The following is a 25,216-nucleotide window of genomic DNA, read 5'->3' as shown; positions in this document are numbered from 1 at the left end:
CTCGGAAGTACGTCATCAGGCAGCGTTCTCCTGGCAACTGAGGCCGAGACGTGGATGCCAGTGCCCTTACTTCCGGAGAGAGCTGTGGTTATGGAGGCCCCACGTGTGTCAGCTCTGGCTGCTTTCAGACATCTGCAGCAGGAATCATTGCAACAGGTAAACACCCCGGCCGCGAGGAAGTAACTTGAGCCTTTTACACCTCTTACGGCTATTTATCAATAAGTTCTGCTGGGTCTCTACGTGTTAGTGTCAGGGACTGGCAAGAGGGCAAAGCAAGAGGGCAAAGCAAAGTTCCTGCTGTGGCAGTGCAGATGGTATAAGCAGCCCGGCTTGCACCTGTTGCTGTTCCACTGAGAAGGGTGCAGGACCCTAATAAATAGCTGCTGATTGGCACTAGTGTGTGCATTAACTCTCCTGCCCCCTCACTTTATAAATGTGGATGATCAAAGTAGTCTCAACTATATTCTTTTATTGCCATTCATTTCCACCCAATAAACTGTGCACCATGGCTCATAATGTCATTAGAATCAACTTTCCAATATGGATTAAAAGTTTTTGTTTTTTTTAATAAAAACTTTTCAAATGATAAAACATGTTTTTGTTCTTTTAAATTTCAATAGTTCTGTCCCCTGAAACAATGTAGCAGAAGCAACCTGAAGAAGAACTTCTTTCTGCTACAAGTTTCAAAAGTCAAACAGATGCACGTTCCTCTGGGTATGGGTACAAGAGTGCCTGTCTTGTTTACTATTTGCAGTCAGCTCCATTATCAGAGGACTTGTTTCATTGCTTTGCATGTTCTAGTTCAGGAGTGCCCATACTTTACAAATGTGAGGCCTACTTTTAGTGATGTTGTCCCATTATGATCTACATCCATAAAAGCATTGTTAGCATTCTGTTGCGTGGAAAATATTAATTAAAGGGGTTTTTCACCTTTGAGATAACTGTTCATAAAATGTAGAGATTGATATTCTGAGACGATTTGCAATTGGTTTTCATTTATTATTATTTGTTGTTTTTGAGTTATTTAGCTTTTTATTCAGCAGCTCTCCAGTTTGCAATGTCAGCAGTCTGGTTGTTAGGGTCCAAATTACCCTAGCAGCCATGCATTAATATGAATAAGAGACTGAAATATGAATAGAAAGATGAGTAATAAAAAGTAGCAATAACATGTGTAGCCTTAGATGGGGTTAACGATGCCCATTTGAAAGCTGCAAAGAGTCAGAAGAAAAAGGCATAAAAAATAAATAATGAGGACCAATTGAACAGTTGCTTAGAATTGGCCATACTATAACATATAAACTTAAAGGTGACGCACCCCTTTAAATATTATATTGATTTGAGAGAATTTATATTGCTATATTTAACAAACAACTATTTCTGTGTAACTGTAACATAATAAATATCTGAATAAAACAGGAGGGTGATTTAGACAAGCTGTTGAGATCTACTGATCACCAGCTAAAGGTCTACTGTTCCCTATCTACCTTTTGTGCACCCCTGTTCTAGTCTGAATTTAACCTGTAGTTATCTGTTAAAGACACAGGTATTGAAGAAGGACAAGCATGATCGGCCAAAGCTATCACAGAAGAACAAACTGGTAAAAAAGAAAAGGAGATTATCCGAGTCGGTGAAGGAGGGGAATGCACGTAACAGTACTGCTATTGAGCATCAAAATGGACTACAGGATGATTGCAGTAATTCTATCACAAAAAAGGAAAAAACACCAACCAAAAAGGCAAAAAAACTGAGGATAGCTGCAGAAAATGAAAACATTACATCAAATCAGTTGGAGGTAATGCAGATTCTATACACCAAAGGGGGGGGGTCATTTGCTATGACTAGTCAAGATGTGAAGTGCAAAAACAGGTGCATTGTATTTATATGCACCCTTCCCCACATGTAAAAGAATGTTACACTTTTAAAGTGCAGAAACCTGCTTTTGCCCCATGTATACAACACTGCCTCCATCTGGCATCACTGTGTTCATGGGGGTGACACAGTGGTACCCCTAAGTTGGAGGGTCATTTAGTTGTGCATATGAGGGAGTGCCAACTGGCACAGACCACTAAACAGCCCTCTATTGTGCTGCCCGACTTTTCACTCGTGTTTTTTAAATTTTTTGAAGGGGGAAGCTTTTGCACCTGCTCCCAGAGTCAAAGCAAATGATCCCACACATGTTTTGTTTCAGATTGACAAATGGTGAGACTTATTTGGCAGTCGTTATCTGGTTGTATTATTTTCTCTGTTGTGAAGTTATTCTGAGCTTCTTTTTTTGTTCCAGGGTTCGAGGATCAGTGGCAAACCACATACAGGACCTCCACTTAATACTGTACTGCAGGATCTGGGCAAGATCCATAACAGCAAGGCAAGAGCAGCCTCCTTGTTTGAATGGCTGATTTCACCTCTTGCACCAGCTGATTTCTTCAGGTATAACATGCAGTTTAAAGGGCTAAACTACACAGACGATTTGTCAGATTTTATCTTGTCCTGCAACATCATTATATTTTGTAGGAGCCTACAAAATTTGATCCCTATTGCTGTAATGTTAAAGGAGATCTATCATTAAAATTAAAATGTAATATAAGCTTCATCTCACTGAAATACGCTTTCTAAATACAATCAAACATTCTGTACTGTTTAAGAAATAATCAAGTTACTCTTCAGTATCTCACTCACCACAACCTGTCGCTCGTCATGCTGAGGTCTGGGTCAGATTTTGATTGACATGTAGGTCCAATACATCTTTTAGGGGTAGTGCCTTTCTTAGCAGAATAACTTAAATAACCAACTCCAGCACAAACAAAAGGTAACAAAAAACTGTATCTGGCAAACACCATGCACGCGGAGAAACAGGATTTCCATCAAAGTCAGTTATTTTTAAAGAGCGAGCACCTAAGTTAAGGGTGCAACCCCCCCAAAGGATGTATTAGACCTAACTGTCAATCAAAAACTGACTCCATCTACTGCATGACTAGAGAATAAAGAGAGATAGGTTGCTCAGAGGGGAAGAGTGAAGAGTAACATGGCTATTTCATAAATGACACAGAATTTTTAATTGCTTGTATTTAGAATGAAGTAGCATGCTGATGCTTCTATTCAGTTTTTCGTGATAGATCCCTTTAATTTGGAACTGATGAAGTTGGATGGTGTGGTTTGCTCATCTATCTATATCAGACAGTCAATGTGTTTCAATGGGAAGAAAAAGTCGCCTTCAAATTTTTTTAGTTGGATGAAGATGCAGCATGCAGCAATCCCTCCGGACAGGCTTCTCTCATGTAGTTTACACATCAGTCCTTTTATGATTTGACCCATGTAACTAGGATGTTAACCCTATTACAGTTAAACCATTATTGTGTGTGCAAATTAGGTTCTTCAGTTCTCTACTGCTGTACTATTGCTTCCATCATCCTAGATCTATCTAAAAAAATAATAGCCATTCAGCTTTTGTCAAATTTAGAATTAGTTTTTTTGGCGAAATTGAGAATTTCAGAATACATATATTTATTAATTGTTAAAGTTCAGTGTGTTTTTGTTTTGTTCTTTTTTTACCTCTTGAGCTCTGAAAGTTAAATTCAGCAAAGGCCACACACCAAGGCAGCTGTTTATTAATTGCCATCTTAAATTAAATCCAGTTTCATGGAGATAAAAAGTTAACACTGGACAGTGCATATTTTACACCGGCTAACCTATATCTTATTTTAAAAAAATTATCTGGCCAGGTGTACTTTTCTGCAGAACACCATCTTGCACTGCCCTGATCACTGTGCAATAAGCTCAGAAGAAATTTCTCTACCAGGCTCAAATCAATACAGACCATTTTTAATGAAGATTTGAACTAGACTGGGAATGGTCATCAATTTTTGTTACCAACAATGTTACACCCCCAGTGTTTTTAATTTTCTTTTATTAATCAAATAATATCAGATTTTGCAGTTCATGTAGATGGCCACATATTTATTTGGCTGCTCATGCGATGGTGAGTGGAAGCTTTGACCCCACTGACAGTGGTTCTTCTTTTGCTGTTTTAACTCTGAAGAAGGCTTCCATATTCTAAGGCAAATGATGGAAATGCATCAGCAGAGTCAGCCATACATGGCCCAGCTTTTTCAAGCTAAATAATTTCACATTTCTTGCCTCTCTCTACAGGGATGTTTGGGAGCAGAAGCCGGTTCTAATTAAGCGACACAACCACGAATATTATGATGGATTATTTTCCACTAAGGAATTTGACAGGATTCTCAGAGAAGTGAGTGAGTAGTTTTTTTTCCTTCCTTAGGAAATGATGTTTGCAGCAGAATTAGGGACTACTCAACAGGGAAAGTCTAGCTACTTTCTCTCACCTATATTGGGGGACACAGGCACCATGGGGATGAAGATCCTGCAGCTTGGAGAGTGGACACTAAGAGTTAAAGATGACTCCTCCTCCTCCTCTGGGCTTCATCCCCTGCCTCCTCCTACTTTCTCCAGTTTCTTTTAGTGTCCTCAGAAGAGAACATGGACATCACGGTGGCTGGAGCAAATGATCTAACTTCGGTGCGGGTCATGCCACAAAGGGGGACAGCGCTTACTTGTATCCAGTGCCCCTCAGCCAGACGTCTTCAGTTGTGCCAAACTGCCTTACCGCTCTACGGAGGCTGCAGGCAAAGCTCCACATTCCCCCTGAGGCTGTGGTTACCGCTCCACGGAGGTCTGCACCAGTCTATCGACAGGGGAGGTCGTTGTATGAGCACACATTCCTGGCTGTACAGGTAGGAGATTCTACCTGCTTCCCACCCTTTTTTTTAAAAAAAAAAGAAGAAAAGAATCCTTTTTTCTACCACAGGGTAGTGCTAGAGGGTAAATTTTCACTAAGGGGTTCCCCAGATAGTGTACAGAAGCTTGCCTATCTGACAGAAGCAGAGGGAATAGTTAGCTCCCTTTTACTTGCGCTCTTTCAGTGTTACCGGCGCCATCTTAGGTCGCGGCGTCTCCAGGGGCCATCTTGGGACTCCAGCGCCATCTTGGGACGCCGGCGTCCTGCTTGACGTCGGCGCCATCTTGGGACTCCTTCTAGTTAGGCGCGGCGATCTCTTCTAGCGCCATCTTGGGACGCCAACGTCCTGCTTGACGTCGGCGCCATCTTGGAACGCATACTCTCAGGCGCGGGCGCGTTCCGACGCTTCTCTGCGCACGCCTACTCTCATCCTTCGCCGCCATCTTGTCAGCAGGGACTCAGCGGTGTGCTGCTCGCGCCTCAGGTTAGTAGGATGGGGAAGCACCCTGCGCATCATATGGGCAGATATAGGGATAAATAAATATATATGTATATTCTCTCTTGCAGACGTCTTCTGCTTACAGCTGGCCCTCAGTTTTTTTCCCCTGCCTCCACTTACTCAGGCAGACATGTCGACCACCACAGAGGAGGCAGTCATAGCTAAACCCTCAGCACCTGCACGCAGGACACCCAGGGTTTCCTATTTAGCTTGTGCAGCATGCAAAGAAAAGTTTTTATCTGCTTCAACTGAGGCGGTGTGCGCAGCATGTAGACCCACCATTGCCTCTCACAGCTCTCTCTCTGACCCTCCTCCACTCACACACTCAGACAATACACTCCCTCAGGGCTCCGAATCAGACCTGATGCGTGCTCTCACTCTATCCTTGGCCGGCCTTCACAACTTGGCCCGCATCCCAGAGACACTGGACAAGGTTCTGCAACACCTATCTAACCCTCCTCAGGCACACGATAGGCGACCAACTGCTTCAAAGCGGCCACCTGACTCTCCCTCGGGACCTAGGGGTGGCCTACTTACCTCTTCCGATGAGGAAGGACAGGTGCTAACAGACTATGATTCTGAACAAGATATTGAGCCAGACCCGGAGACCCCCAGAACCCAGGTGGAGGTGGAGGGGTTAATACAGGCTGTTCTAAAGACCCTTAATATCGATGACACGGCCTCTACTACAGCAGAGGCGGGTAAGAATATTTTCAAGAGACAACGCAAGACCTCCTATGTCTTTCCAGCATATGAGCAATTAGATGAGATGGTCAAATCTCAGTGGAAAGCTCCAGATCATAGGGTTCAGATATCAAAACGCTTCACCCAGTCTTATCCTTTTCCTCAGGAATGTATGGATTTGTGGTCCTCCCCTCCTACAGTCGACCCTCCAGTATCCAGGCTTTCTAAGACCACCACCATCCCTGTAGCGGATGCAGCATCCTTTAAGGATCCAATTGACAAGAGACTAGAAGGTTTTTGTAAGTCAATATTCACTACGTCCGGAACAGCTCTTAGACCTATGTTCGCCATCGCATGGGTGGCAAAGGCTATGGAGGTCTGGGTAGAGCAGGTAGCACAGTTAATAGGCTCTGAGGATCCAACTACTGATCTTTTACTTTCACAGATAGCGGACGCCACAGCCTACTTGGGTGACGCAGCACTAGATGCGGCCAAACTAGTCGCCAAGACCTCGGCACAATCCATAGCGGCTCGCCGGTTTTTGTGGCTCAAGACTTGGTCGGCAGACTTTACTTCAAAGAAGTCCTTAGTGAGTCTACCTTTTCAGGGAAAACAACTGTTCGGTACTGAACTTGACAAGATAATTTCTCAGGCTACAGGAGGTAAAAGCACTATCCTTCCACAAAGTAAACCTAAGAGACCTACTTTTAAGAGGCAACCTTTTTTTCGGCCCTTTCGGCAGGGACAGAGAGCAAAGCCTCAGACAGAGAAGTCAAACACAAATTTTCGCCAGAGATACCACAACAAGCGGGAGTCCACCTGGACCTCTTCCAAAGGAACTGCCAAGGCTCCCCAGGACAAGTCTACCTCTGCCTGAAGATGTGCCCACCCCTGGAGGGCCTCGTCTAGGCGGACGCCTAAGGGCCTTCTGGGAGGTGTGGAGAAGTCTAGTCAGGGACCAATGGGTCCTCCAAATAGTATCAGAAGGATATCTTATAGACTTAAATCTACATCCTCCAACCAGATTTTTCATATCCCGTGTTCCACTAGGAAATCACAAAAGAGAGGCTTTTCTGAGGGTTATACTCGATCTTGCAGACTCGGGAGTCATCCAACCGGTCCCACATTCGGACAGGGGAAAAGGTTTTTATTCAAACCTATTCATTGTACCCAAGAAGGATGGCTCTTACAGACCGGTGCTAGACTTAAAGACTCTCAACAAGTTTGTCAAGGCATACCATTTCAAGATGGAATCAATACAATCCGTCCTCTTGTCCATGGAAAAAGACGAATTCATGTCTGTAATAGACATAAAGGACGCATACCTCCATATTCCCATCCACCCAGCCCATCACAGATTTCTGAGATTCTACGCAGCAGGGAAGCACTGGCAGTTTGTGGCTCTTCCCTTTGGTCTATCTTCGGCTCCACGGGTCTTCACGAAGATCATGGCAGCAGCACTCTCAGGATTCAGACTCAGGGGAATCAAGGTGATCCCCTATTTGGACGATCTTCTAGTGAAGGCCCCCTCCCTGAAGGTGGCGACCAATCACACAACTCAGGTCATACAGGTGCTGTCTCAGCTGGGTTGGATAATCAACTACAACAAATCCACACTACTCCCAACACAGAGAATGGAGTACCTAGGTGTAGTTCTCGACTCCAGAGTAGAGAGCCTTTATGCCAATGGAGAAGGTCAGCACCCTTCAGAGAAGGATCGGGTACCTCAAGACTTCCGACAGGATCCCACTTCGCACAGCAATGCAGGTGTTGGGCACAATGGTGGCTTCATTCCCCGTAGTACCTTATGCTCAGCTCCACACAAGACCGTTGCAGCAGCTCATACTACGGCACCAGAGGAAGAATCGACAACACTTAGACAGACAAGTTGCGATTCCGGGACAGGTCAACCTTTCCCTGGACTGGTGGCTGCAACCTCACCGGCTGACACAAGGAAAACCCTTCCCCTCCCACTGTTGGACGATACTAACAACAGATGCCAGCTTACGGGGATGGGGAGGAGTCCTAGGCCAGGACACAGTGCAGGGACTCTGGAACCAATCGGAGAAGCTTCTTCCCATCAATCTACTGGAGCTCCGAGCAATACGATATTCCCTACAACACTGGACAGACCTTCTGCGAGGAAGAGCAGTGAGTGTACAGTCAGACAATGTGACAGCAGTGGCCTACATAAATCATCAAGGAGGCACAAGAAGTCTGGCGGCCTTAGCAGAGGCAAGAAGTATTCTGACATGGGCAGAGGAACATGTTCCGGCAATATCGGCAGTCTATCTACCAGGGATAGACAACTGGAAGGCGGATTACCTGAGCAGAGAAACTATAGATCAGGGCGAGTGGAGCCTGCACCCAGAAAGTTTCCAGCTAATTGTGAACAGGTGGGGCCTACCAGAAGTCGACTTGATGGCGTCGCGGTACAACCACAAAGTACCAAAATTCGTAGCCAGAAGCATAGACCCCCACAGGCTTGGGCGGTCGACACCCTAGTGATCCAGTGGACTTTCTCGCTAGCTTATGTATTTCCTCCCTTGGCTCTCATACCAAGAATACTGAAGAAGATCAGGAGGGAGAAGGTGCATACGATTCTGGTGGCCCCCTATTGGCCCCGAAGGCCGTGGTTCGCAGAGATAGTAGTCATGGCAGGAGACATGCCACTACATCTTCCTCTGAGAGAAGATCTACTCACACAAGGGCCAATTGCCCACCTGAATTCACATCAATGGGCTTTAACGGCGTGGCTCTTGAAGCCTTAGTGCTCGAGGCTTCTGGAGCTCCCAGAGAGGCGATACCCACAATGTTGCGAGCTCGAAAACCAGTTTCGGCTAAAATATATCACAGAGTGTGGAAAACTTTCATTACTTGGTGTGAGTTGAGAAGAACAGATCCAAGGAAGGCGGAGGACAGAGACATTCTATCCTTCCTCCAGGAGGGTCTCTCAAAGGGGTTAGCCTTAAGTTCCCTGAAGGTTCAAGTCTCAGCACTTTCTATCCTTTTCAACGAAAGATAGCATCTGGAGACAACATCAAAACGTTTTTACAAGGGGCGACTAGACTAGTTCCCCCCTATAAGTACCCTGTTCCTCCTTGGGACCTAAATCTGGTGCTGTCAGTTCTTCAAGAGGAACCTTTTGAACCGCTAGATACAATCCCATTACTCACCCTTACGGAGAAAGTAGTTTTCCTTTTGGCTATTACATCGGCTCGAAGAGTATCCGAACTAGCGGCACTATCGTGCAGGTCTCCGTTCATGATATTCCATTGTGACAAAGTGGTCCTGAGACCAACACCAGAATTTTTGCCGAAGGTCGTTTCGGAATTTCATTTGAATCAGGACATCGTTGTTCCATCGCTCTGTCCCGAACCAAAGAATGCTCATGAGAGACGCCTAAACAAGTTGGATGTTGTTCGAGCCCTCAAGGCATATCTCGAGGCCACAAAGAAAATTAGAAAGACGGACTCTCTCTTCATCCTTACAGAAGGTCGAAAAAGAGGACTGAGGGTCGCCAAGTCGACTATAGCGAAATGGATTCGCTCCACAATCATCAGAGCTTATGCAGTACGGGGTAAACCAACCCCATTCAGGATCAAGGCCCACTCTACACGTTCAGTCAGCACTTCCTGGGCTGTTCGGCACCAAGCATCGGCTGAACAAGTCTGCCGGGCCGCCACTTGGTCTTCTCCACACACCTTCACGCGCTTCTACAGGCTGCACACCCAAGCTTCAGCTGAAGCCAGTTTTGGGAGGAAGGTGTTACAAACAGTTCTTATGTGAGCACTGTAGGGGTAAGGTCCCGCCCTCAGGGGTTGCTTTGGGACATCCCCATGGTGCCTGTGTCCCCCAATATAGGTGAGAGAAAGGAAGATTTTTGTACTTACCGTTAAATCCTTTTCTCTCATCCTACATTGGGGGACACAGGCCTTCCCTCCCTGGTTTAATTAAAAATGGACCTTAGGTCATCTGGAGTTTTTTCTCCCCGTTGGGAGTAGTTTTTTTTTTCAAAATGTTAATAGGTTAATTTTAAGGGGTGGGAGACTCCTTCTCTGTTTTTTGGGTGATATTTTGGTACTCCTTCTTCGGTCAAGAAACTGGAGAAAGTAGGAGGAGGCAGGGGATGAAGCCCAGAGGAGGAGGAGGAGTCATCTTTAACTCTTAGTGTCCACTCTCCAAGCTGCAGGATCTTCATCCCCATGGTGCCTGTGTCCCCCAATGTAGGATGAGAGAAAAGGATTTAACGGTAAGTACAAAAATCTTCCTTTTGTGGAATGGTCTGCTGTTAAAATGTCACAGCTTATGCCTTGAATTTCCACTGTATTTTTCTAGGATAATGTTCAGTTCGGTGTTAACCTGGATGTGACTAGCTATACTGATGGCAACCGTGAGACCCACAATCCTCCGGGACGAGCTTTGCCCCTAGTTGTCTGGGACTATTTCAAGGTGAGAAAGTGAAGAAATAATTGGGCTGAAGGCAATACTTTTCTTGGCTCAGTTTGGAGGTTTCTAATACAAGATTTGTAAGACTCTGCAGGTCATTCCTTCAGACATTATGTAAAATAAAAGCTGTTTCACACATTCGTACTGACCTGCAATACACAAACTGATATTGTCATATCCCATGGTGGAATGGGAAGACATTAATTGACTTTATTAAAGTTAAAGCAGATATAAACCCAAAAATTAATAGTTGCCTGATCAAATCACTTTCTACAGCATACTAGAAGTTAGTTTAATTGTCACCATCCCCTTTAAAGGGCACCTGTTGGGCAGAAATATTATCCCCAACTAAATCTTTTGGCTAAAGGAGCTCCCAGTACGATCGGCCATGTTGGGACACACGCATGTGCATAATGAGCGAATGCTGCAACTTGCTATGTACGACATGGCTGCTCACTCCAAGAGCTCCCTCTCGGTGAAAGTGTCCTATCCCTGGTGGGGGCAATTTTTTTTAAAAAAAACTATTGTTCCCCCCACCCGGAGTGCGGGCTCCCGCATCTTTGATGATAATATTTTTCCCCAACTTTTCACCTTTTAAGGCCAGTTGAAAAGTTACTAAGAATAAAACATTCTAACATCTAACTTTTTATTTTCAGAATGGTTGTTCTCTCAGGCTGTTAAACCCCCAGTCATTCTGTGGCCCAGTGTGGAACGTCTTATCAGTCTTGCAAGAGCTCTTTGGTAGCATGGTCGGGGCAAACACGTGGGTATTTACTTTGATTAACAGCCTGATTTCTTCTTTTTAAGTTGATGCTTTCCAATTAGAAACCCTTCTGTGTCTCTTCTTCACTTGTGCTTTTGGTGGCTTAGTCAAAGAAAAAATGTTTGCTGGCTAGGAAATGGCTTAATATGTGTTAACTAAACTATAAAATTAACCTGTAATGTGTTTTCATTATATTAGGTGATCTGTAAAGTTCATCTTAAAGGAAAACTATACCCCCAAAACAAATACTTTAAGGGGTGGTTCACCTTCAAACAACTAGCTGTTTTCAGATAGATCACCAGAAATAATGACTTTTTCCAATGACTTTCTATTTTCTATATGTGACCGTTTTTTTAATATTGAAGTGTCAAGTGTCTTTTTTTTTTCACCTTCTGAAGCAGCCCTGGGAGGGGGGGTCGACGACCCTGTAAACTGTTCTAAATGGATACATTTAGTGGATACATTTCTTATTTTTGTCCCTGCTGAGCAGAATCTCTGGGTTTCATTACAGGCAGCTGTTTGAATTGATACAATAGTTGCTAATACTCCAGAGATGCTGCTGAGAAATGTATCAACTAAATGTTGCAAAATTGTAATAGTTTAGAGTCTTCACCTGAATTACTGAGCTGCCAGACTCAAACACCAGAGACAGGAACATTCAACTTTAAACTTAGATTTTGGAAAAACAGTAAAAAAATAAATAATGGAAAGTAATTGGGAAAAGTCTTTATTTCTGGGGAACAATCTAAAAACAACTGAATTGATTTTTTTTTTTTTAAGTAAATATTGACCTTTTACATCTCTTACCTTGAACCCCCATTTGGTGATGGTCTGTGTGCTGCCTCAGAGATCACCTGACCAGAAATACTGCAGCTCAAATCATTTAAAAGGCAACACAATTTGGTTTAGTTAATACAATGGATGAAAAATCTAATATTCAAAGTTCTTCAGATAGAAAGACAATCGCTAGCATTCAAATCTGTTATTAGTCTGTGACATATAGGGGTTTTTAACTCACAGCAGTCTCTATGGAGGGGTGGTGTCACAAATTGGTCATTCCAAATGGTTGGCCTTGGATCCCATACACTAAAAGATGGTTGACTAAATCTGTAAAAAAAAATTCAGTAATTCAATTTCTGTATGTGTCAATATCTGGAAAGATTAGGTCTCCCCAAGCCACCCATCTGTAAGCCTGATTAAATAGACTGACAGAGCTAGTCTAAGTCCAGGGAAGATATGTCATGTTTATAGACAGGATTTATTATCCATTACATTTTTCAGGAATAAATGAATCTACAAGGAGTGCATATTCTCAGCTAGGATAACAAAAGACTCTTAAAACATTTTCAGAATTCATAATTGATCGGTATATTGTTCCTTTAACACAATCAATAACCTAGCATTTGGGAGAACAGTGAAGAAGAAGAAGCGGAAGCCATAGTACGCAGTTTACAGTAGTACCCCCTTTTACATCAAGAATATTTGCCCCTTTCTCCTTTAGGTACTTGACACCCGCAGATACGCAGGGCTTTGCACCCCATTATGATGACATTGAAGCATTTATTGTACAACTGGAGGGGAAGAAGCACTGGAGGGTATACAGTCCCAGGTAATAAGATGTGTTTGTGTATTGTCACCATTATGTGGTTAGTAAGCAATGCATTGTACTGTCCATCTGCATGTGATCTATTGGAATCTGCTGCCTTGGAACAAAATAGATGATCCTTTATTGCATCTATGTATAATTTATACTTGCCTTCAATGTATTCCTGTTTATTGTTGATTGCAGGAACAGCTCTGAGTTTCTTCCACAGTTCTCAAGTGGTAAGTACATTTAATGAAACCAAATAGATCTGACGCTGTCTGGCCAGCACTTCCTTTGTAATGTAATTTAGTATTATTCTTAGATACAGAATGCTAAACAGATGGTGTTTGGAGAGGGATTGCTTTAGTCGTTGTGATTGTAATCACTTATCTGATGCCCTAGGCAAGTGCTACTGTTGGGCTAGGGCCAGACGATTGCAGATTCCTCTCCCCTGATGCTCCTCTTCTCCTGGGTGGTTCATCTTTAAGGGTCAGGGCACTCTCAGATTGGGGGAGATTAGTCGCCCGGTGACAAATCTCCTCTACTTCGGGGTGACTAATCTCCCAGAACTGCCTCCCGCTGGCTAGAAGGTAAATCACCGGTGGGATGGCACTCGGATCGCCTCAAGTTTTCTTGTTAGGCGACTTCAGAAAAGGAAGTGATCCGACTGCCATCCCGCTGGCGATTTACATTCTAGCTGATGGGAGGCAGTCGCCTTGAAGAAGAGGAGATTTGTTGCCGGGCGACTCATCTCCCCGAATCTGAGCATGTGCCCTGACCCTAAAGGAACAGTGACACAAAAAAAATTAAAATGTCTTACAGTCATGGGGTCAGCCATTCAAGCACAGGATACCCAGCAGATAACAGCTAAGCTCTGTAGTATACAATGGGATTCTTCAGAACTTATCTACTGTGTTTTCTGTGCTTGAATGGCTGCCCCCATGGCCGCAACTTGTTTATACATATAAACTATAGTCCTGTTTCACAAGCAACACGCCACGCAACATTACATGATGCTTTAAAAAAATATTTGGGGTTACTGTTACTTTAAGTTAACTTTTAGTTTTCTTTAAATTTTTTCTTTTTTATAGTTTACCTGATACGTTGAAAATCACAAATAATAAAAAAAAAATGAAAACCAATTATAAATTGTCTCAGTATATCACTTCCTACATCCTATTAAAAGTTAAAGGGATACTGTCATCAGAAAACATGTTTTTTTCAAAATGCATCAGTTAATAGTGCTACTCCAGCAGACTTCTGCACTGAAATCCATTTCTCAAAAGAGCAAACAGATTTTTTTTACATTCAATTTTGAAATCTGACATGGGGCTAGACATTTTGTCAATTTCCCCGCTGCCCCCAGGTCATGTGACTTGTGCCTGCACTTTAGGAGAGAAATGCTTTCTGGCAGGCTGCTGTTTTTCCTTCTCAATGTAACTGAATGTGTCTCAGTGAGACATGGGTTTTTACTATTGAGTGTTGTTCTTAGATCTACCAGGCAGCTGTTATCTTGTGTTAGGGAGCTGCTATCTGGTTACCTTCCCATTGTTCTTTTGTTTGGCTGCTGGGGGGGAAAGGGAGGGGGTGATATCACTCCAATTTGCAGTACAGCAGTAAAGAGTGATTGAAGTTTATCAGAGCACAAGTCACATGACTTGGGGCAGCTGGGAAATTGACAATATGTCTAGCCCCATGTCAGATTTCAAAATTGAATATAAAAAAAACCTGTTTGCTCTTTTGAGAAATGGATTTCAGTGCAGAATTCTGCTGGAGCAGCACTATTAACTGATTCATTTTGAAAAAAATGTTTTTTCCCATGACAGTATCCCTTTAATTTAAAGGGGAACAGCCCTTTAATATAAGGCTTTATTTGTGCTAGTTTTGTGCTGCATGATGAAATATATCACTTGGTACTTATAAGCAGGATTGACAGGTTTATTCTTTAAAACTGGTTTAGAAACTTTTATTAACTGCATGCTGCATGGTTGATTAAAGCAAGCATTTTTCTTGCATGTGATTTATGATAAGCCATGTAGCATGTCTGTGGTATTGGTTAGCTTTAAAGGCATGATCTGGCATATTTTGCTCCTATGGTTGCATCTGTAGAACAAAGCATGCAGCATATATTCAGATACAGCTATGCTGATTGAATGCGGCCTAATCTGTTGGTCTATTCAGTGGTCTTTTTGCACCATGTTATCCAGCTGCCATCAGACTATGGGCCGGTGTGCTCTCAATCTGAGTTGCACAGAAGTCTGTAGTTTGTATGAACTCAGTGTGAACATCAGCAGAATGGCTCAAATTATAAAGATAAGCAAAGTGAGCACAGGCAAAGCATTGTAGTTGCACCTTCCGTAAATAATTATCAGGTAAGCTGTTATTTTGCACGTGCTTCATTGTTAGCAGTGTTGCATTGTCTACTTATGTCCCCTTTCTTCTCTCATGTCATTCTCTAATAAGTGTTTTTTTATTATTTATTAAACAGTGAACTTCAGAGACAGAGATATTGGAGAGCCCATTCTGGAGACTGTGCTTGAAGCTGGAGATCTCCTGTACTTTCCAAGAGGATTTATTCACCAGGGGGACTGTCTGCCGGATGCACATTCTTTACATATAACCATCTCTTCTTATCAGCGCAACAGCTGGGCAGATCTCTTGGAAAAGGTAACGTACAGTATTTCTTTTGTTATGTGAAAAAAGCATACAGTGGCTGATTCTGATGACGAGCCATAATTTAGTTACCTTGATTCCCTGAGATAATGGGATTGTTTACTTTAAATGAACTTTAGTTATTATGCAGAAAACAGTATTTTAAGGCCATTCGGTTTTGTTTTTTGTTTGTTTTTGCCCCACAACCCCCAGAAGGCACAAGCCTTTCTACAATGTATAGACAAGATGGAGAGAACCGGAGTAATAACTCCAGTACCTTACACAGAGAGATTCTCAGGATTTTACTCCAATCTGTTTACGGTCCCAAAGAAGGACGGTGCCTCAGGCCAGTACTCAAGGGTCTCAACAAATTCATCCGATCAGTATGCTTCAAGATGGAAACATTGAGATCAGTAATTTGGGGGATGGGACAGGGTCAACTAATGATGTCTCTGGACATCAAGGATGCATACCTCCACATACCAATATAGCCTCCTCATCACCGTTATCTTCGCTTTGCATTCAAGAACAAGCACTACCAGTTTGGTGGCACTTTCTTTCGGACTTTCGTCTGCCCCCAGAGTATTCACAAAGTTAAAGGCGCCACGTTGAGACTACAAGGGATTTCAGCGACCCCCTACTGGGACAATCTTCTCTTGAAGGCCAGATCAGAGATGAGGGCCAAGGAGGATCTACAGAAGGCGGTACAGTTGCTACAGAACTTCGTATGGACCTTTAACTGGTCGAAATCCAACCCGCACCCCAGTCACAAAATGTTATTCCTAGGTGTAGAATTCGACACAATTTCACACTTTAAGCCTACCCACAGACAAACCGATCAGGATCAGAGATCAAGTTCGATCTCTACTATCCAACCAATGGATAACAGTGCACAGGGCAATGCAAGTTCTGGGTACGATGGTCTCGGCCATCGAAGCAGTACCTTTCGCACAGATACACCTTCGACCGCTTCAAGCCAGCATTCTTACCTCATGGAAAGGGGGATCTTTATCTCGACTTCTCTCCTTATCGCAACCGACAAAGACGGCATTACAGTGGTGGCTGAGGTCGGACAACCTAGCCTTGGGTCAGTCATGGCCAACCCCAGCAGCACTGGCGGAAGCCAGACAAATCCTAGCAGAAATCAATTCAGTAAAGTTATCTGTAATACAAATTCGGGGAGTCTCCTACACAAAGGCAGACTTCCTCAGAACCCAGAAGCATTCGAACAACTCGAGTCAATGGGGCATTCCCAGCATAGATCTAATGGCATCCAGAAACAACCGAAAATTAACAAGATTTTCTGCCCGCTACAGAGATCCGTTGGCTCTGGGGGTGGACTCCATGACTCAGCACTGGCAGTTAAATCTAGCGTATGTCTTCTCGCCACTTCCCATGCTACTGCGAGTTCTCAAAAAGATCAAGCAATCTCGATCGACAGTAATTGTGGTAGCACCGCACTGGCCTCCGAAAACCTGGTTCGCCGACCTGCAGGAGATGTCAATCGCACAGCCGGTTCATCTGGAGTCCAGGCCAGAACTTCTTCAGCAGGGGCCCATAGCATACCACAACCCCGTACTATTCGCTTTAACGGGATGGCTGTTGAGATTTCCATCTGGAGGAGTAGAGGACTTGATGAAGAGGTCATACCCACGATGCTAAAGGCTCGAAAAGCCTCATCGTCTAGATCCTATCATCGAGTTTGGCAGTCCTATTTCAAATGGTTTCCCTTTCCTTGAATTACAGTTACCACAAATACTTTCATTTCTACAACAAGGCCTACAAATGGGCCTCAAACTCAGTTCACTCAAAGTTCAAGTGTCGGCCCTGTCAAATCTGTTTCAATCTCAATTGGTGAATGTAGACATTATACACACGTTCCTGCAAATAGTAGCACATATCATGCCACCATTCCGCCCACCTGTGGAGGGCTGGGACCTCAATCTAGTGCTGGAAGCATTGCTTGATCCATCGTTTGAACCGTTTTTTCATAAAGACAAAGCCAGAACAGTGCCGACATTTCTACCCAAAGTTGTTTCTGCCTTCCATGTGAACCAAGAAATTGTAGTTCCTTCTCTCTGTTCGGAACCTAAGAATAATTAGGAACGCCGACTACACAAATTAGATGTTGTCAGAGCATTGCGATGGTATGTTGAATGTTCTAAGTCCTTTTGAAAATCTCAGGCTCTGTTTGTTATTCCATCTGGTCCCCATAGGGGCCAGGCAGCTTCAAAGTTGTCCTTATCAAGATGGATCAGAGAGTCAATCAAGCAAGCTTATTCTGCAAAAGGAAGACTACCACCGGATGGACTCAGGGCTCACTCCACTAGAGCAGTGGGTTCCTCCTGGGCATGGCGCAACTCGGCTTCCTTAGAGCAGATCTGTAGGGCAGCTACCTGGTCCTCTACTCATACTCCAAATTCTACAAAGCCTCCTTCAGACGGAAGGTGTTGCAATCGGTAATCAAATAATTGTATTCCATATCTGTATATACAGCTCGCTCCCACCCTGCTGTTGTTGGGACTACTTTGTTAAGTCCCCATCAGTCCCTGTGTCCCCCTAAGACGACAGAGAAAACAGGATTTTTGATACTCCCTGTTAAATCTGTTTCTCTGTAGTCGAAAGGGGGACACAGGGCTTCCCGCCTCGGCGAGCTGGTGACCATTTGGTCACGTTTGAATAGTTCCTTGGTTTACTTTCTGTCTGTTAATAGTTTTAATAATTAAGTTAGCAGCTTTGGAACAAATTGAATAGGAATGTACAGTGTGAGGGGTAAAGCCTGATGGGCACGTCCCTGTGTCCCCCTTTCGACTACAGAGAAACAGATTTAACGGTGAGTATCAAATATCCCGTTTTCTTAATACTCATTAGCTGCCATTAAAAGGAGCAGCTACTGTAGCATATTAGTTTAAAGGGCTATTTTTAGAAAGTTTTCTGTTGGTTCTTATTTTTTAATGCTTTCGAATTATTTTTTGTCCTCATCTGTTTCTTTTGCCAGGGCTAGGTTACTAGGGTAAATTGGACCCTAGCAAACATACAGCTGCTGAAATGGCGAGCTGAACAAAAGCTAAATGATTCAATAACCACAAAAAAATGAAATGTGTGTGTGTGACAAATTTGCATAGTTTTGAAAGATATGCATATTCTTTCATTATTCAAAATGCATTTACTTACAAGTTTCTGTGGGTTAAAGGGATTACTGAATATGGCCAGCTTGTTATAAGAAGAGCCAATGCGGTTGTTGTGATACAAATTCTCTCTCCCTTCAGATTCTCCCTGCGGCACTGCAGGTTGCCGTGGAAGAAGATGTAGAATTCCGAAAGGGGCTCCCTCTCGATTACCTGGATTACATGGGAGTACAAAACACTGACTTGGTAACTCTATTTCCTGCAGTGTTTTATGTGACTATAAGTTCATTTCCTTACAGAGTTACCTGCAATTCCATGCCCACCACATGTCTTTAAAGCGTCTTCATAGAGTCTCTGCTTTAAAGGAGAAGGAAAGTCCTTTACCACTTTGGGGTGCCAATTGAATGTATTCAATTACCTGAAACCCCGGGCCGGTGCTCCTATCAGCAGAAAACTGCACTGGCCCGGGGTTCTTCCAGTGAGCACCACGGAGCACTTCTCTTCTGGCTTCTTCTTTCTTCTCGCGGCTGCGCAGTAGAGTGAAAAGCCGAACTTTAACAAAAAATTTGGCTATTTCGTCCAACTGTGCATGCGTCTGCCCCGGCAATTTGAAGACAGAAGAAGCCGGAAGATTGCTCCATGGTGCTCGCTGGAAGAACCCCGGGCAAGTGCAGTTTTCTGCTGATAGGAGCACCGGCCTGGGGTTTCCGGTAAGTAAATACATTCACTTGGGGGTGCCTAGCATTTGGCACCCCCAATTGCACAAAGCCTTTCCTTCTCCTTTAAGAGACTGGTTGGGGGTGGTGTGGGGGGTTTGGGATGGGGGTGTTGCTACATTCTCTGTAGCCTGATCAACCACTTTGTGAACTTGAGGAACAGGCATTGCACTTTGCCAGCCCACTGATACCTAAAGAAGCAGAACCATCAGTTCTTTAAAGTAGTCATACATATTGCTTTGTGCCAATTCTTTCCCAGTACCACTTAACAGGTATTCTCCTCTACCCCCTTGCTCCAGTGCCAACACAAAGCATAGATTCTAACTGTAGTTTGTGGCTTGTTCTTTATTAGGAAGATCCACGGAGAGGCACATTTATTCAGCAGGTTCAGTCACTGGTGAAGAAATTGGCTGGCTATGCACCGGTTGATGCAGCTGTAGACCAGAAGGCGAAGAATTTCCTTCACGACTGCCTCCCACCTGTTCTGACACCCGGTAAGCCTGGCTCTTCTCTGTCCCATTTCCCTGCTTCCTCCAAAATACGTCAGGGAGAACATAAATAAACATAAGACATGGAGGGAGTGCAAAGCATTGTGTAATGGTGCATAATCATTACTGGGAGGTCTTGCTGTGTAATTCGATTTAATAGAAAATGGATAGCAATGAAGAGACTATATTCCTTAATTTAAATAAATGATTTTGTGAAACTGCATTGTGACGCATGCAACCTTATTGCACCCTCATGCAGTTAACTTTTTATTGGTTTTATCTTTGCAGTTGAGAAGTCTCACAGTGTACACGGAGCACCAGTCATGTGGGACAATGGACAAGTTAAAGATGACACCATAGAGTTAGAAGCAGACACAAAAATACGCCTTCTACGGGGAGGCATTGCAAGGTCAGCCTGATTCCCTGATTTCAGCCTAGTCATACTTTATTATTCTAGCAACAAGCTTTAAGGGCAATATCTATGTGCCCAATAAACCTGTTACTAAAAAGGAAATTTGGACCCTGGCAATCAGTAGGAAAGCTGCAGCTCCACCCATCCTTTTAGTCCACAACCACTGCTAACCATTTTAGCTATTACAATGTTGTGTACAGTTATGTTACCTGTTATCCAAAATGCTCGGGACGTGGAGGTTTCTGGATAATGGAGCTTTCTGTAATTTGGATCTTCATACCTTAAGTCTACTAAAAAATCTTGTAAATGTGAAATAAACCCAAAATAATTGTTTTGCCTTCAATAAGGTAGATTAATATAAGATTAATTATATCTTAGTTTTAGGGATGCACCGAATCAACTATTTTGCATTCAGCCGTAACCCCGAATCCTTCGAGAAAGATTCGGCTGAATACAGAACCAAATCCTAATTTGCATATGCAAATTAGGGATGGGAAGCGAAAACAGTTTTTACTTCCTTGTTTTGTGACATAAAGTCACGCGATTTCCCTCCCCACTCCTAAACTGCATATGCAAATTAGGATTCGGTTTGGCCGTGCAGAAAGATTCGGCCGAATCCTGCTGAAAAAGGCCGAATCCCGAACCCCCTGGATTTGGTGCATCCCTACTTAGTTTGGATCAAGTACAGTACAAGGTATTGTTTCATTATTACAAAGAAAAAGGATATCATTTTCCAAAATTTGTATTATTTGGATAAAATTGTGTCCAAACTTATTTTATTGTATCCAACATTTCAGCCCACTTTTGGGCCTTTATCAAGGAAAATCCTTGATAAAGGCCCCAATGTGGGCCGAAACGTTGGATACACGAGTGACATTAAAATCAAATATGTTTGGACACTTGAAAGCTTGGTGTGCTGGTCCATTTTGAAGGCTACATATTTATTTTGACCAAAGCACCCTCGATCAAAATTGGAGGAAGAGTGATGAGGGTACTATCTGGACATTTATTGGATAAGACCTGTGAGTGCATGCCTTATTTGGGACATATATATATATATATATATATATATATATATATATATATATATCTATCTATATCTATCTATCTATCTATCTAGGATATATATATATATATATATATATATATATATATATATTTATATATATATATATATATATATATATATATATATATATATATATATATATCTCCTAGAGCACTGTGACAAAAATCTATCTATCTATCTATCTATCTAGGATATATATATATATATATATATATATATATATATATATATATCTCCTAGAGCACTGTGACAAAAAAAGAAATCTAAAGAGAATATTATAGGAGTATATTGAAATAACTTGCACACTCCCATTCTCTTGCTTACAATCATTTTTTACATATGTTTCTTCTGATTCATTGTGCTCATTGTTCTGTGTCTTCTGTGTGTATATTTAGATTGTGTAGTGAAGGAGATGCCTGCCTGTTATATTTCTCTTCCAACAACTCCAGGATATACCACAGGGAGGAGCCAAAGTACATGGAGATAGCTGCTGAGGTATTGTATTTTAAAGGCATTATTAAATGCTGCATTCATAGCTAGAGATGAAGGGGTCCTTTATTAATGCCCTCGACGCAAGCGCACTAAGGGATACTGAATCACATTCCTTAGTGCTCATTCAAGAAGCGCTTGTGTCCAGGGCATATCTAATCAGATTAAAAATCAGGGCAGAAAACCTGGAGGCACAAGCGTTGTTGGGCTTTTGTCTAGTACAGGATTCCTTTACAGCATGTGCGGACTAATGTCTGAATGACAAGTTTGTGGGGTGAGAGAAGGGACAACTACTTGCCTTTCCCTGCACAACCCAACCATGAATACAGCACTGCCGAATGCATTCAGTGATTTATTCATCAAGGACGCACGGGTCGTTGCACTCCATTTTGGGGAAGAAGGGCATATGCCTTTGGGTAGTGACTTAATGAGCCAGGGTGCAAAGTGAGGAAAACATGGCGGCTTGCACCTGTACCTTACATGTGCAATGAATGACCCTGAGGAAACAGGCACTGAATTGCCCAAGATCTTATAGGAGGGTTAAAGAGTCTTCCTTTTAGATTTCTTAGTTAAAATATTGCTTTTTAGCAGTAGGTTACTTTTTTTTTTTCACTGCAGACAATATAAAATATCATGTTCGCATTCTCCATCACTATAATCTAGGCCAGTGATCCCCAACCAGTAGCTCGCGAGCAACATGTTGCTCACCAACCCCTTGGATGTTGCTCCCAGTGGCCTCAAGACAGGAGCTTATTTTTGAATTCCAGGCTTGGAGGCAAGTTTTGCTTGTATAAAAACCAAGACTCCTGCAAAATAGAACCTCCTATAGGCTTCCAGCCCATGTAGGGGCTACCAAATAACCAATTACAACACTTATTTGGCTCGCCAGGAGGTTTTTGCATGCTTGTGTTGCTCCCCGACTCTTTTTATTTTTGAATGTGGCTCACGAGTAACAAAGGTTGGGGATCCCTGATCTAGGCAGTCACATTTCAGATTAGTGAGGCCTTTAGCACTCTACGTCTGCGTTAAAAGCTTGTGTGTGTTTTTATTTCCTAAATCAGCCTCTTAGTCTGAATACTTTCTTTCCCCAATGCAGCATGTGGAGGCAATAGAGTATCTAATCCATTCTTACCCCAAATATGTGCCTGTGGGAAGTCTGCCCTGTGATCAAGAGGAAGATAAGGTAAACACTTTTCACTTGGCCATTTTTACAGTTTCACTGCTGGGCCAGTTTGCTCACAGGAGGGGACGGAGGGTAGAATTCAGCTTGGATTTCTGGGACCAAGAGGCCACAGAATAAGGGTCTTGAAACGTGGCTCCTGAAATTGCAATCTTATGTCTAATATCCTTTTTAATGAAAAGTAAAAAGTTATTGTGTTGTACTGTATATGATGATGATTAAAGGTTTGTTTTAAGAAATATATATAAGCAAAGTTGATGCAATCTTACAAACATGGAAACACTGCGAGCATAATCTAGATTTACATTTCAGATATTTAAAGTTTTAAAGGGATTGTTCATCTTTAAGTTAACTTTTAGTATGGTGTAGAGAGGGATATTCTGAGATAATTGACAGTAGGTTTTCATTTTTTATTACTTGTGGTTTTTGAGTTATTTAGCTTTTTATTCAGCAGTTCTCCAGTTTGCAGTTTCAGCCATCTGATCGCTAGGGTACAAACTGAATAAGAGACTAGAGCATGAATAGGAGAGGCCGGAATAGAAAGATAAATAATAAAAAGTAGCAATAACAATAAATATGTAGCCTTGCAGGGTTTTTATTTTTAGACGGGGTCAGTAACCCCCTGTTTGAAAGCTGGAAAGAGTCAGAAGTAAAAGGCAAATAATCAAAAAACTATAAAAAATAAACAGTGAAGACCAATTGAAAAGTGATTAGCCATTCTATAACATACTACAAGTTAACTTAAAGGTCAACCACCCCTTTAAAGTCCTTCATACACAAACTGTTTCTTTTTTTCAACAATATAAGTAATTCTAGGCAAAATTAAACTGTTTAAATGCTTTTAAAGTTATTTATATATTTAATTGCAGGCAAAAGAAGCAATGTTTATTATATTCTGTTTTCTGATGCTTGAAATACCTGTAATGTAGCAGGAGTTTATTTTCCTCCGGATTTCTGCAAAAAAAGAAATAGGCTTTATTCCTGAATCTTTCCTAACTGGCCTTCCTCACAGTTTGGGTATCTCTGCTCTAGCACTTGCAGAAAGGCTGCTCTTATATTTGTGTGTATATTCAACAAAATGTGTATTGCAAGTTTCGTATCTATTTAATGATTGTTTTTTGATTGTGCAGCTTACTCTGGCGACTATCCTGTTTGAGAAAGGCCTTGTGACTACCAGAGAACAGCTTAAGCCACTGCGGTAGTTCCAGTTGATTAAGGGAGGAAGCAACAAGAATCCACCGCTATGGAGACTGCCCAGTGACCCTGCTCTTCTTGGGGACATGATGCCTCCAAGATGAACCTGACAAGATGTCACTTTGTGGACTCCTTCCCTTGGGGATTATGCTGCAAGTTTTCCTGTTAGTCTGATTTACCCACAAAGCAGCTCACAATATAAAATCGCCTTCTGATGTTTACCTTCTGCTTTAGCAAACGAATGAAAGTCAAGTGCAGAGCCGCACATCTGAAGGATGCAAAAAATATTCAAACTGACAATTTCAGTCATAGCTGTCATTCATTTGATGTGGTATAAATTTAAAGGGGTTGTTCACCTTTCAAATACTTTTTTTCAGTTCAGTTGTTGATAGATTGTTCACCAGATATAACCTTTTTCAGTTGCTTTCCATTTTTTATATTTAACAGTTGTCACAGAATTGAAGTTTAATGTCCCTGTTAGTGATGTAAGGGCCGACCCGATACCCGTGGGTTTACCGACTTCCGGGTTCCTGTTTTATACTCTCGCGTCTGCTCGCCCCGCCCCTTTTGTGACATCATCGGCGGGGTGGGTCTATAAAAGGACCCCCGGAAGCGGGTGCGGGTCGGTGCAGGGCTGGTTAGGGTCGGGTGCGGGTCAGGGAAACCTTGACCCGCACATCACTAGTCCCCATCTCTGGTGTTTGAGTCTGGCAGCTCAGTAATTCTGGTGCAGACTCTAAACTGTTACGATTTGCTACGAGTTGATATTGACATTTCTCCGCAGCAACTCTGGAGTATTCGCAACTATTGTATCAATTCTAATAGCTGAATTTTATAAAACTCAGGGATTCTGATCAGCAGGGACAAAGATAAGAATGTAACAGAGCTGCTTTAGAAAGACAGAAAGAAGGTGAAAAATGAAACTTTACACTTCAATATTGGAAAAAAACGGTCACAAATAGAAAATAATTGGAAAAAGTCTTTATTTCTGGTGAACAATCTGAAACCAACTGAACTGATAACGTTTTGAAAGGTGAACAACCCCTTTAAAGGAGAATTCAACCCTGTAGAAAAAAACCCAGTACCCCCCACCCCACATAGACCCTCCCTCCCCCCCCAGCCTAACTGCCCGCCCGGGGGAAATGCCCCATACTT

At 42.6% G+C, this 25,216-nt stretch overlaps 1 protein-coding gene across 1 annotated transcript; it reads left to right on the top strand.

The window, feature by feature from the left end:
* riox1.L (ribosomal oxygenase 1 L homeolog) lies at positions 1-24,092 on the top strand. The gene is made up of 15 exons (XM_018262955.2): positions 1-156; positions 1,538-1,792; positions 2,282-2,427; positions 4,147-4,246; positions 10,275-10,388; positions 11,042-11,148; positions 12,650-12,757; positions 12,938-12,972; positions 15,222-15,400; positions 18,655-18,759; positions 19,582-19,723; positions 20,006-20,126; positions 21,594-21,693; positions 22,784-22,870; positions 23,998-24,092. The coding sequence occupies exons 1-15, from the start codon at positions 55-57 to the stop codon at positions 24,067-24,069; spliced, it is 1,773 nt and encodes a 590-aa protein (XP_018118444.1). The 5' UTR covers positions 1-54; the 3' UTR covers positions 24,070-24,092.
* Positions 24,093-25,216: the final 1,124 nt, after the last annotated feature.

The sequence above is a fragment of the Xenopus laevis genome, chromosome 5L (assembly GCF_017654675.1).
Source record: "Xenopus laevis strain J_2021 chromosome 5L, Xenopus_laevis_v10.1, whole genome shotgun sequence".
NCBI lineage: Eukaryota > Metazoa > Chordata > Amphibia > Anura > Pipidae > Xenopus > Xenopus laevis.
The sequence above is the reverse complement of the archived record's forward strand: the minus strand, read 5'-3'. Positions and strand labels throughout refer to the sequence as shown.